Source organism: Mchenga conophoros, linkage group LG6, assembly GCF_057382185.1.
Source record: "Mchenga conophoros isolate Kocher_MC1m ecotype Shallow Benthic linkage group LG6, M_conophoros_male_GT1.1, whole genome shotgun sequence".
In the NCBI taxonomy this organism is placed as follows: Eukaryota; Metazoa; Chordata; class Actinopteri; order Cichliformes; family Cichlidae; genus Mchenga; species Mchenga conophoros.
In genome coordinates this window covers 36,138,029-36,151,644 of record NC_140531.1, presented here as the reverse complement: position 1 = coordinate 36,151,644, position 13,616 = coordinate 36,138,029, and the positions used below count along the sequence as shown (strand labels likewise).

The 13,616-nt window shown below is 41.3% G+C and overlaps 1 protein-coding gene across 1 annotated transcript; it reads left to right on the top strand.

Annotated features, from left to right (window-relative positions):
- The first annotated feature begins 638 nt into the window (after window positions 1–638).
- Window positions 639–13,267, top strand: lrpap1 (low density lipoprotein receptor-related protein associated protein 1). The gene is made up of 8 exons (XM_085277846.1): window positions 639–943; window positions 1,420–1,564; window positions 7,836–7,966; window positions 8,847–8,967; window positions 10,222–10,377; window positions 11,188–11,270; window positions 11,820–11,996; window positions 12,506–13,267. Exons 1-8 carry the CDS (start codon window positions 782–784, stop codon window positions 12,572–12,574), a joined length of 1,044 nt encoding a protein of 347 aa, XP_085133972.1. The 5' UTR covers window positions 639–781; the 3' UTR covers window positions 12,575–13,267.
- The last annotated feature ends 349 nt before the right edge of the window (window positions 13,268–13,616 follow it).

The following is a 13,616-nucleotide window of genomic DNA, read 5'->3' as shown; positions in this document are numbered from 1 at the left end:
AAACAGGTTGCTGCCATCAAGTTTAACATTAGTTAACATTTTTATTGAAGTGTTAACTAATGGCCCACCTTCTTAGCTGTAGGTACCAACAACAAATGAGAACATTTTTCATTTTAAGCTGAAAAAATGTTTTTCAGCTTAAAATGCATAAGCTGAAAAACATTTTTCAGCTTATGCATTTTATATGTTTTCTGTGTAGTTTTGTGAATAACATATGGGCTTATGAGATTTCCAAATCATTGCTTTTTGTTTTTACTTATATTTTACACAGTATCCAATAATAATAATAATAATAATAATAATAATGGATATCAAATTCTTTTCGTTTTCTTTTAGAAAAAGTTCGCATCCAGTTAACAGGTATCTTCTTTGGTATCTCCTTTAAGAAAGCGGTGTTTCCGTCATCCCAGTGTTTTAAAGTTACTTGGTCTTTTCAACGGGTACTTGAAAATAGAGACAGCATCCATACTAGTACAGTAAACGCGTGGAGGCTTTCTATTTGCTGTCGGAGTCTGCAGCCTTGTTGCTAGGTAACAGCGCAGAGCGGCATTTCCAGTGTAGTTCAAGGAACGCTCTTTCCGCTTTAGTAGCTACAGAAAGGCTGCGCCAAGAAAATACATATCCCACAGTGCACTTCTCGCGGAAATGCCCGCCTCTTTTGAGCATATGACTTTCGGTACTCCAGTGAATCACAACAATACCCCGTTTGTGGTGCTGTGTGGTTCATTTAAGTATTTTGGTGGTGTTTTTCTGTCGTTGGTTGCGCAGAGTTGTTTTGAAAATGAGGCTGCAGTGTTTGTTCGCAGCTTTGTGTCTCGGCGTTGGTGTAATGGCCGGGAAATACTCCCGGGAGCTGAATGAGCCCAAACCGAACGACAGAGATGGGCAGGCAGTGGAGTTCAGGATAGCTAAGCTAAACCAGGTCTGGGAGAAAGCTCAAAGGGTATGTATTTAAGACGATCAACAGCACGATTCATGTAGCACAAATAATTTGAGGAAAATGCTGAAACAATGAAGACAGGGCAATAAGAGATACATGATCGACGTACTGAGCTATGCACAGACCCAGGGGATCAGGTGGACGTTTCCTTAGTTGGAAAAAAAAATCAGGCGTCTTTTGTTCATTGTGAAGTTGGTACTTACAGCTAAGACGGTGGGCCAAGCTTGGTATTGGAAAATTGTTGAAAAATGCGTTTTACTGCGGCTAATCCCAGTGAGCATCATTTAGCATTTAACTGCCTCTTCAGCTGCCTCATCAGACCTTTGGTCAATATTTAATAGACTGTTATTGTGAGCAAAATTCTCCAGTAGGATTATGGAAAAAAAAAAAATCTCTCTGTGTACTTTTCTGTTTCTGCAAACTTTCTCCCTCTGCCTGTCTAACAAAGCCAACATTTTCTACTCTTTTGGATTTAACAGATGCAGTTGTCTCCAGTCCGACAGGCTGAGCTGCACAGTGACCTGAAGATCCAGGAGAAAGATGAGCTGCAGTGGAAAAAAATGAAGGTGGAGGGATTCGATGAAAATGGGGAGAAGGAGGCCCAGCTCAGGCGCAACTTCCATGGTAAGACAAACTGCAGACTGCTTCAATCAGCAGTAGTTAGAGCTTTGTCCTGAGTCAGTTTCCTCTAGATCCTTAATCACCATCTTTAACAATCCCTGTACTGACATTTTTTATGGGTTTGATTAGTAATAATGACTGCAACGTATCCTAACACACTGGTAGTCACTAAAGCCAACAAAAAAACAGGAACAGAGAGTATCACAGGATTTCTTCTTCTTCCTCTCCTTTCACTGCTTCCTTTAGGGGCCACCACAGCAGATCATCTAGCCTATCCCTAGCATCATCTTCCATCCTCTCTGCCACTGCAACCCTCTGTATGTCCTCTTCAATTACATTTATGAACCCCCTCTGTGATCTGCCTCCTTCTCTCCTGCATAGTAGTTCCATCTTCAGCATCTTATCTTGCCTCTCTAATCAGTGGGTCACGATGCGTTGGTAAGAGCCATCTTCTCTCATCAAAAAGACAGATATTTTTAGAGTTAATGAATTTAAAGTTATTCCTTTTAATTTTCTTTTTGTCTAATATGGGAAAGCAGAAGGTTAATGACACCTGGCTTGAGAACAGCATCTTTAGTTTTTGTTTTAAACCTTGGAAAATAATAAAACGAAATCCTCTCATGCAAAAACACAAACAAAAGACTTTACAGAAGTTTTATCTTGTAAAACTGTCTGAGATCCTCCATTTTTCTTGCCACTGTAGACATGAAACGGGTCCTAAATTGCTTTGCTAGTGGTGTAAGAAAATAATAATAATCTTGAATCTAACTTTTACAAACTTTCTGAATTTCAATGTCATTTAAACCCAGTGCTAAAAAGAGACATGTTAAGACAGATTGTTTAGGTAGGTCTAATTTAGTCAAGGCATATACTGTAGATGTCAATCGAACAAAGACAAAGAAAATGTTTAATGATAGATTAAGTACATGTACTTTTTATAGTATATGTGCTAAACATGGCAAAGTTTAAGGATCACATACTTGACCATAAAAGTAAAAGTTTAACCGGAGTAAACATTCTGATGTACTGGTTTGTCATTTAAAATAAACTCTGAAGGTCATACTTCTAAGCTGTGGTAGTGATTCCCCCACTGCTCCTTCCTGCTGTTATCAGTAGCACTCTTCATATCTCACTTAATCCGTTCACTTGTCACCTGGCAGATGAGTTACTAAAAGCATACCAATTTTATTTTATGTGCTATTCAGGCTGTGGGTAAAAAGATATTTCTGTATTTTGAATTACACTTTAGATATTCTTTATGTAGTATTTAGCAGTGTTTAGACTGAGGTCCTATTGTATGATTTTAAAGGATAGGCATACTGTATCTCCCTTTATTCCTTGTGAGAGCTCGGCCAGCAGTCCACCTGCTCTGGTTCCTCTCCTTCCTCGCTCCCCTGTGGTGCAGTGACCTTCCTGCTACAGGCAGAGCAACACAGTCCCTCCTTTAGCTGGCTAAATATAATTTTTTAAGGAGCACGTCGAGTCATCTTTTCCATGCTGAATCCTGTCCTTCTCCTTAACTCATTCTAATTGAGCTTCACAGTCATTTTGTCTCCCTCATTACCTTCATTTCCTCTGCGCTTGTTCTTGATGTATTTTATATGTCAAAAGACACTCCTCACACCGGTCAGTCGGAGAACGTAAACACACAACGATGAAAGTGTGCAATGTAAACTGTTTAACTCCTCCAGCACCACAGAGATTTTCTACGGTCTTAATAAAGATTTTAAACTAGCATGCTGTATATGTAAACACACTTATTGAAGTTAATAAATGACACTGGTGATTTGCAAAAATGCTGTGATGGTGCTGAATCAGCACCTACAATAAACGTTTACTGGAGAATAATGAGGGCAGAGATTTCTCAGTCCCAAGTCCATCTTTATATGCTTTGTTTTTCAATTTGCCAAATTCATCAATTTTTTTTTTTTTGACCACTTATTCAGTTCAGGGTCACAGAATAACTGGAGCGTGGCTGGTACACCCTGGACAGGTCAACAGTCACTGACAAATATTTACCTTTTTATTTGCCAATAATAATAGTTATCTTTCCTGAAGGTTTTTGAATGTGCTTATTATCGTTATTATTATTATTATTATTATTATTATTATCTCTTGTCTTATTCACTTTATGATGTAGACATTCTGCAAAATTGTGGGGTTGTTCACGATGCCACTGCTACTAAATTAATTAATTGACAAATACTACTTAATGTCTTGAAAAAATATTCATTCTAGGTTGTTTTTAAAAGCCATTGGCAGCCTTATCATTAGGGGTGCAACGATACTCGTATCGATATTGAACTGTTCGATACAGTGCTTTCGGTTCGGTACGAATACAAAATAAATTTTTAATTTATTTTATCAACTTTCCTTCTGACGATGCTGTCTGTGTTGAGCGCTCAGTGGATCTGCGCTCGACAGTGCAGCCTAGGCGGAGTAGTCGAACGCAGATTCACTGAGGGCAGGGCAAGCTAGCGAGACAGAAGTTAGGCTCTCCTTGCAACATGGCAAATTGAACCTCTCCCACCCTCATTCAGATCTGGCGTTTGGAACTATTTTGGTTTTCATGTGACGTATGACCCTGAAGGTAAGCGTGTCATGGACTAAAGTGAAACAGTATGTTGGATGTGCCACGCAATGCTCAATTACATGGGTGGGAGCTAGTGTGTTAGCGCAGTTAGCTCGTTAACGTGTTGGCCGTCCAGCCCCATGCACGGGCGATCCGCGGTAGCTCGTTAACGGAGATTTGCCGTTGTGGTGTTAAGGTCATTTCAATGAGATTTACGCTGACAGCACCAGTGGGAACACAACGAATATGACTGCACATTTACACCGACATCATCCTAGTGCAAAGACAAGTGGAAGCAGAAAACAACAAGCAGCTTGCTACAAACTTTACCCGAGTCATTTAGACAGCCGTTAGCACATGATTCTCCTTATGGGGACCTGATATGTTTAATATGCTGCTGAGAATATAGCCCAGAAGAAGCGTATAGTACCGCTTTTATTTTGGAAAGAGCCATTTCTCTGTAATAAACTCTCTTTTCCAAAGATGAGTGATTCCTCAATCAGATACAGGGCTCGCAAAATCGCCTGCCCAACGTCCCTGGGCTAGCGATTTTTCGGGCTACCAAAATTTATCTCTGCCCTGCCCGTCGGCCTATCGTAGGAAGGAAAAATATATGTCAATGCTTTTGCATTCTTTCGGAAATGTAGCTGGGTAATTATGTCATTGGCATCGGTGAGCCACTGTCAATATGTGACATATTGAAATCGAGTTTGAATTTGCGCTTGTTTTTTGCTTTCACTTTGCAATTGCGCACTGTGTATAGAGAGCGACAGCACTGATTGGTGAGTGATGATAATTTGCGCACCAATTCCTCTGACATCGTCTTATCAATCGTTAGCTTACTATGCAAACATGACAAGTGAAATCTCCCGCAGCAAGCTTAAACATGTGAGAGGTTGATCGCGCAGAGAATCGCTGAGCGTTATGTGAGTGCGTGTGTAAAAGCAGCAGGATATATATTGTAGCGGGTCAGGGCTGTTCGGGGTTCTGTTTGTACAGTTATGTTTTGTTTTTATTGCCATAGTGACGGGTGACGCCCTCTCGCTGCGACGGTGTGTCCTTCCGGGGTCAGAGGGCGCCCCTGTGTGGTGTTGTTGTTGTTGTTGCTCTGCTGTTGCGGCGCTGAGCAGTTAGCTAGCGGCAGTGTTCTTCTGCAGATGTCAATAAACGGCTGTGCTCCCTGGCTAGCTCACGGGAAGCAAGACCAAACGACACCTCCGTCTCCTCCTTGTCTGAGCTCGCCACATTGGTGTCAGAAGTGGGATGATGGTGGCACCCCATGTTCTGACCCGAGTGACTTTTCCCCCGCCGGTCGTGACCGGCCGGTGCGCCAAAAGAAGGCACCTGGACATTTGCAGGACTTTGTGTGGGGTAATGGGGTCGTCGGGGACGACTGACCCCTTAGGTGGGGGCTATGTAGCGGGTCAGGGCTGTTCGGGGTTCTGTTTGTACAGTTATGTTTTGTTTATGTTGCCATAGTGACGGGTGACGCCCTCTCACTGCGACGGTGTGTCCTTCCGGGGTCAGAGGGCGCCCTGTGTGGCGTTGTTGTTGTTGCTGTGCTGTTGCCGCGCTGAGCAGTTAGCTAGCGGCAGTGTTCTTCTGCAGATGTCAACAAACGGCTGTGCTCCCTGGCTAGCTCACGGGAAGCAAGACCAAACGACACCTCCGTCTCCTCCTTGTCTGAGCTCGCCACAATATTTTAGTTCTGCTGAGCCAAATAAGACAGGTCAGGGTGAAGAAGTGACAGCCAAAGAAAAGCTTACCACAAAACGGAAAAGTTATGACAAATCAGACTATAAGGCAAAAAGAAAGTGCAGCTTTATGGTTTCACGGACAAAAGAATTTCTGTGGCTGCAATATGACAAGCGAAATAACCAGGGCTGCACATAAGTGGTCCGCAGGTGCGCATTCGCTGTCAAAATAAAAAACGGGCACAAGATAAGAAGTTGCAACGCGTGTTTACATACATAAGATTTTCAGAAGGAGGACAGACATTTGTTTAGAACTCTTAAAGATGTCGAAGAAGCAAGCTCCTTTAAGCAATTGCTGTGATGTTCCTCCACCTCCAAAGAAATGTCAGGAGTCCGAACCACAAAAGAAGCACGTATTCTCGGAAAAGTAGTTGCAGGAGGTGAGCTGGCTTCAAACAAATGATGAACGCACAGAGATGTGGTGCGGAATGTGCCGTGAAAACTTAATAAATGACAAATTAAAAAGGCATGAACATTTTTTTTTATCGAAAAAATATCGAACCGTGACACCAAAGTATCGAACCGAACCGAGAATTTTGTGTATTGTTGCACCCCTACTTATCATGTGCTATATAGACAGAAATATAATATAACACAGCAGACATGGGCACTCAAACAATCCTGAAAGGAAACCTATAAATCCAATGAAGTTGGCCTTTGTCCAGGGTGGCTGTAGCTCACTCAGAGCAGGTTACCTACTAATCAGAAGTTTGTTTGATCACCATCTGCTCCAGTCTGCATGCCAAATATCACTGGGCAACATACTAACCCCAAGTTGCTCTCCAGTGCATCCATCCGAGTATGAATGCCTGTGAATGTTAGATAGAAAGCACTTACATAGAAGAAAGTGCTTGTGTGAATGGGTGAGTGAGACAAGTAGCCTTGAGAGCTCAGAGTAGAAAGGTGCTATATAAGAACCAGTCCATTTACCATGTCCCACCCCTGCCCCCAAAGAGCTATAGCTTTATAATAGATCAGAACTTACTGCTCACTTTTTCCATATTAACTTAGGCACAGACTTATTCTTACTGGCCCAAAATGATTTCCCAGAGGTCTTTGACTCAGTAGAGTTGACCAAGTTATTGTTTGGCTGGTATTTAGTTGCTATAAAGAAAGCAGAGAAGGCTGTCATCATATGTCAGTCAGGGTAACATCTGACTGTGTTTTGCTGCTAAGTCACAGTTTATGTAGATTTGGCTGATATATGATAGAAACTATGACAAACTCATAACTGGATGAAGCTGGTGGAAAGTGATTAATTTCGCATTTGGGAGAAAATTACGTGCAGTGATGCATTAAGTCAGCAGCAACTATGTGATTACAAAGTTTTTAAATTACACCAAGCATCTTTTTTGCTTTTCTTCAGGGGAAGAAAAGAGTATATGCTTATATTAGACAACAAATGCATATTCCATTCTCTTCCACTTATCCTTGTCAGGGTCACGGGGGAGCTGGAGCCTATCGCTGCTACCATAGGGCGAGAGGCAGGGTACACACCTGGACAGGTTGCCAGTCTTGTCACAGGGCTAACACAGAGAGAGACAACCATTCACACTCACATTCAAACCTATGGACAATTTAGAATTACCAGTTAACTTAACCTTACTAACTGCATGTCTTTGGATTTTGGGAAGAAGCTGGACTCCACACAGAAAGGCCCCAGGAAAATAAAATAACCACTAAAAATATATCTATAGTCCGACATCGACTGACTAAAATATTGGTCTGGCTCTACTTCTTCGTTACCTTCATTAGGGATCCTACTCCCCTTGATGTTTCCTTTGAAATTTATGAGTTACTGTCAAGGGGTTTAGAGTCTTGTTAAATGATTAATATGCCTATCTCCCGCTTCCTCCCAAGATACAGCCTCTGTTGTTGTTCCTTAGAGGCTCATGTCAGGATAATTCAACACAGCGTTTGTTTAAAGTCTTGTGGTTGTGTTATGCAGTGATCCTCGCCAAGTATGGGATGGATGGGAAAAGGGACACACGGCCACTGGAGAGCAACTCACTGAAAGATCACGACATCAAGGAGGAAGATGCATTTGAGGATCCCAGACTGGACAAACTCTGGAACAAGGTTTGTGTTTGTGTGCATAATTCTGAAAATGCTGAAGTATTGCTTTATGTAAGGTGCTTTGATTTAATGCTTGCATTGTTTGTAGTGTAACTGTAAGACTTCAATGCCAACCCTGTTGCTGTTCCTCTTTAAAAACCTTATCACAGCCAGTAAAAATAAAAACTTATGGACATGAACTTCAGATCAGCTTAGTGCCACTCGGCTTCCAAGAAACAAAGAACAAGAGAACTAAACACTTTACAAGGTAACAAGCTTGTAAAATGTTTAGTGAGTCTCTGATTTCATCATTTTCACTGAACACAGCAAATCCACTACTGCGTGACAAATAAATTTTTGCCACATTCTTCCATACACAGTCAACAGATACATTCAGTCTAATCAGAACTTCAAGACTCATTGATCAAATTACATCAAATCTGTAAGATCTAAACTTGTTTAATGGCCAACCAGTCACAAAGGGAGCAGCGTGAGCTAGTTCAAGCAGGAAATTCGAGCTGCATCACACACTGACAACACTAATGCAAGTGCTGATTGCTGCCTTGCATCACTGTTTCAGCTTCTCTTCCACCCCAGCATTCACACCGTAGACCCCAACTCCCCAATTTTCTAAAGTCTTTGTGTGAAAATGAGCAATCTCTGACTATTTTTATATGTCCAATATAGTTGATTGGCTTTAAAATATTCATATAAATGTAATCATTAAAATCACTACACTTAATAAGCCTAAACCTTCTCAGACTCTTACCAAACAGTCCTGCTGCACTAAGCGTTGATTCTTTTACTGCTACTTGTAATAGTAAATTCTTTCCCATGCAAAAGATCCTCGTTCTTCTGATGCCTTTGAAACTAACTATATCTCTAATGCCTCTTCCCCCACCAGGCTAAGATCTCGGGGAAGTTCTCTGATGAGGAGCTGCTGAACTTGAAGAGGGAGTTCCAGCACCACAAGGACAAGATCCACGAGTACAACATCCTCATGGACACCGTCAGCAGGACTGAGGGTGAGCCATGTGAATCACTCCCTTTGATCCGCTGCAGGCGCGTGTGTCGCACTACTTCTGTTTAGCTTTATTAGTGTTTTCTGAGGCCAGGTTTAAAAGCAGTTCAACCCAGTCCTCCTTTCTGTTGCTTCGTCCTTCGTCTATTCAAGAGATCTCCTGCAGAATATCCCTTTCTATCTTAGCAGCTCTTATTGACCCTTTTATGCCATTTACTGCTATTTTTTTTTCTCTGCAGACCTAGCTGGTGTTTGTGATCATATCAGAATCATTTTAAAAAACATAAAGCGGAGTAAATGTAAGAAATGTAAGAAATAAGGCTTACAAGGTTATAAAGTAATATTTTCTAGATGCCATGGCTGTTCTGCACACCCGTGTTTTATAGGGTTGAAGTCTGAAGTGCTCTCTGTCTGTCTGCTCAGTCTTGTGGTCATATACGTAGGTGGCAGGTATCAGACTGCACATGTTACCACCCTTTGTGCTCTATCAGTGCTTGTCAAATCACATCAAGCTGTGAGTTTTAAGAGGAGCTGACAGGCCCCACTGTGTTTCAAGTAGGCACGGGGAGGACAGGCACGTCTTCGGATGTGACTTGACACTTTGCAGCTGTTACGTGCCAGAACTTTCCCGATAGCGCTGCACAGCGCTGCGTTTTTGCCATACAAGCCGGGAGTATTTCTTCTGCTTGTCTGATGCTTTTAAATATTAAGCCAATCACATGTTGCCTTGAGGGATTGTCTGTGAACTTCCACAGTACCTCCACCTCCATCCACTGCCTGTCTAGGTTCCTCAGTTTTCATCCAGTTTGGCTTCTCTTCTTTTTTTCTCCCCCTTTTCTCATCCAAATGTCAACCGTTATCATTTAGTCAGTGTGGTGCTGTACACTTAGGCTTTGTTTGGCTTTTACTTTTTTCTAGCACCACACAGGCTGTTCAAGGTTCTCCTGAAAAAGTTGCTAAATAAATGACAAATAAGCCAGTTTTCTAAAATGACCTTAATCTTTAACGGGTTATTTAATGTAATAATGTAAAAAGCTGCTAATAAAAACTGCCTTTCTTTTTGTCTTTTATTAGTTTAATTTACTTTTTGTCTCTTTCCTATTCCCTTCTGTCATCCATCCCTCATTTTCTCCATCCATCTCCTCTGCCCTCACTCCTATCTAACCCACCCACACTACCCTGCGGGCTTTTCACTTCTAATTTGCCCCCTCTCTCCCTCTTCTCCCCTTTATTTCCTTTCATCTGTTCCTCTCAACAGAAATACACAAGAACGTGATCTCTCCCCTGGAGGGTGATACCAAAGAGCACGTGCTGCAGCAGAAGCACACAGAGCTGAAGCACAAAATGAGAGACCTCAACCAGGGCTTTGAGCGCCTCCGTAAGCTCAGCCACGAGGGCTTCAGTGAAGATAGCGGTGAGACATGAAAAGCACACACACTCCCCGCTTGTCTCTTTTTGCATCTCCATTAGACGCTACATTTATCTCATCAGCTTAATTACTGGGAGTTGTAATCATAATAACACATTACTGTATCACGGCTGATGGCTTTAAGTGTTTTGCATTTTTAAAGACGTTCATTGAAAGCAGCTCACTACGCTGCATTCGCCCAGTGACGTCAAACAGCTCGGCCTTGTGCTGTTTAACAGACGAAACATTTCACTCAACAGTGCATTTTATCTCCACTCCTCAGATATGTAAGGCTGCTGTTAGTTGAGTGTGCTGCAGTTTGTGTTAGGCTTCACTTGCAGGTACAGGTTTCAGCGGGAGGTTGTTGAGAAGTTTAGATGAAGGCATTGTACCTTCTGCTGATTCATAATGATTTTGTTGCTGCGCCTTTACCTCCAGGTTGTTTCTTACTAAACCACTCGTTCCCCTCACGTCTTTGCTTCCTCTTGCAGAAATCTGTTTTTGATCCCCTTCCCTCTTTTTTTTTTTTTTTTTTTTTTTCTTTTACACTTGCAGTGTTGCAGTTTTGTAGTACTTCAGGAGCGAAGAGAGAGTGTGTGACAGCACCTCAAGATTAAATTCTTAATGCGAGCATTTTGCCTCTTTCATATTTTGTGTGTATTTCTATAAAGTGATAGGTTGTTGTGATTGCATGATATGAAATATCTGCTGCGACTGCTCCTCCTCAGAGCTCCCTTTCTCTTGAGTGTTTGTGGCTCCAAAATGTCTCTTTGGATTGTTTATCTTTTCATCTGCCTTTCCCTTCCTGGTCTGTAGAGTTTCGGGAGCCGCGTGTGATTGAACTGTGGGAGGCTGCCAAGAGAACCAACCTCAGCAACGATGAGCTAGAGTCTCTCAAGGTAGTGCTTACATCTCTTGTGACTGTTTTTATGTTTTTGGACACGCTCTTGCCCTGTCTGTTCCTAAATGACACTTTTTGTTTTAATGTGGTGCTACAATCTAACTTTGACTCCAACTCCACAAAACTTTTTAATCGAGCGCTCTTCTGGCACAGAAGCATTAACTGTATTATTTTCCACTACTTAGTAGCTAAGTACTACTTGTGTACTGTAAGCCACGGAAAGTGCAACTTATTATGATCATATTTTTATGTATTGCACTTTTGAAATTCACAAGTATTCCACTCTCCTGGATCTCGTTGTGCTCCTTTCACCGTTTGTCCCCTTGGGCAGCAGATTGCAGTGAACAACTCAATTTAAATGTTTTGGGGTTTCTATCAGGTTTCAGGATCAAATCTATCACAGGAAACATTCAGCTTGAATTTCCTCTGTGGTACTTAACTTCTATTTGCCTCTTGAGATACATATAAGCTACTTGTTCAGCTGTGCATGTAACTGAAGGTTAACTGAACTTACACCCCTCTATGTTGGCTGCTCTTATTCAATTAGGAGGAGCTACGTCACTTTGAGACTAAGGTAGAGAAGCACAGTCATTACAAGGAGCAGCTGGAGTTGTCCCATCAGAAGTTGCAGCATGTGGAGGCTCTAGGAGACAAGGAGCACATCAAGAGGAACAAGGAAAAGTATGACACACTCGCTGAGAAGACTAGGGAGATGGGCTACAAGGTAAGTAAGAATAAAGAGGTTCTCTTAGCATTTAATATGCTGTTTGACTTCTCACCTGCATTAGAAATGAATAATTATATGTAGTATTTGGTAATTGCTTGTAAGGCTGGAAAGGTCTGGTTGTTGGAGGACTGCAGTAATCCCAGTGTTAAGTGGCTTTTTATTTTCACAGCTTTTTGTTTGCGCTTCAAAGTTTATAACCATCTCAAAGCCATCCACACTTATCTAAGTGAAGTGTATGTATTAACGTGTGCTGTAAGGCCAGATGCATATAACAAACATTGCCAATACAGTAACATAAATGCATAAATAAAATCAAGACAACTGGTTTTCCAGTTTTCACTCCCTGCAACTTGAGCTTGAAATGTGAACAGAATTACAATTTACTATGAAAACAAGCAAACTATTGTTTTCATAGGAAGTAAACTAATAATCATTTGTGTTGACAAGCCCCTGTTTAGCTGCATAGTGGTCTTGCATTTAAATGGCGTGTGTGTGTTTGATTTCAGATGAAGAAACATATGCAGGATTTGTCCAACAAGATTTCTCGCCAGGGACTCCAACACAACGAACTCTGAGAGGTCATCACACCAGTGAAAGAACTGTAATGTTTTTGTTTAGTCACACACAACCTTGATCAACCATGCCACCATTTCTTTTTAACTTAATCAGTGTTTTCTGTGAGTCTTTTTCTACTTTTCTAGAGAATGAAATGCTTAATGAGTGAATTCCTGGTTATTTGTATGTAATATGCATGAAGTATTATAAAGCAGCTTAGACTGTCAGTCAAGGTACAGATAAATTAAATATAGAAGTGTGAGCACCAGTGTGGTACTCCATAGAACAGTTATTTGTATAACAAGTGGAAATAATGTCTTATTGTTGGTGGTAGATAAGGGATAGACAGCATTATTGGCTGTCTTGACCAGACCAGGTGCAGTTGGTCTGTTTGTCCACATTACATCATATGTGCTGTTGCCACTGTAGGACCTCATAGTTTCCCTATTGACATATTTTGGTGTTACTCGAACTGTCTGATCAATATAAAATGAAGATCAAGAGTAGAAGCACTGAAAACTAGTGATCTGAAAATAAAATAGCAATCTTTAATATTCAGTAAGATACAGGTGCCAACAACAGACATACAGTAATATTTTAAAAATACAGATTTACAACATTCGTATGCTTTGGCATGAATAAAAGCACTTAATACACTGTAGAGAAAAGCGGTCTCTGTAGTGACATTAAAGGATATTTTTTGCAAAACGTTACATTTTCGTGAGTCATCCTCATGCCGTTTCTTTCTCCTCAGAGACACTAGTGGGGAACCAAAATTATAAAAATAAATTTGCATCCATTATTTTACAATTTGTCCTGATGATATCAGGAGGGAGGTGAGAAATTGAAACAAACACTATGCTTTTCCATTCATCTGTCCCTGGCCTCTCACAGACCAGAAGCAGAGGCATTGATTACTGTGATGAATAATGTTTCTGGATGGCTGATTACTTAGTCATGTCCTGCTTGGACCACATGGGCCTGGATTAATGTAATTTGCACCCTGGGTATAACTGTAAGCTGCTTATTTTTATCGAATGCTTTTCCGCTTTGAGGTGAAAT

What these genes read in the sequence shown, in the direction of transcription:
- lrpap1 (XM_085277846.1), top strand. Translation starts at nt 782, where the DNA reads ATGAGGCTGCAGTGTTTGTTCGCAGCTTTGTGTCTCGGCGTTGGTGTA. An exon ending in CACCGTCAGCAGGACTGAGG is followed by an intron (nt 8,968 to 10,221) that starts GTGAGCCATGTG and finishes TCCTCTCAACAG; the next exon opens with AAATACACAAGAACGTGATC. An exon ending in GGGCTTCAGTGAAGATAGCG is followed by an intron (nt 10,378 to 11,187) that starts GTGAGACATGAA and finishes CCTGGTCTGTAG; the next exon opens with AGTTTCGGGAGCCGCGTGTG.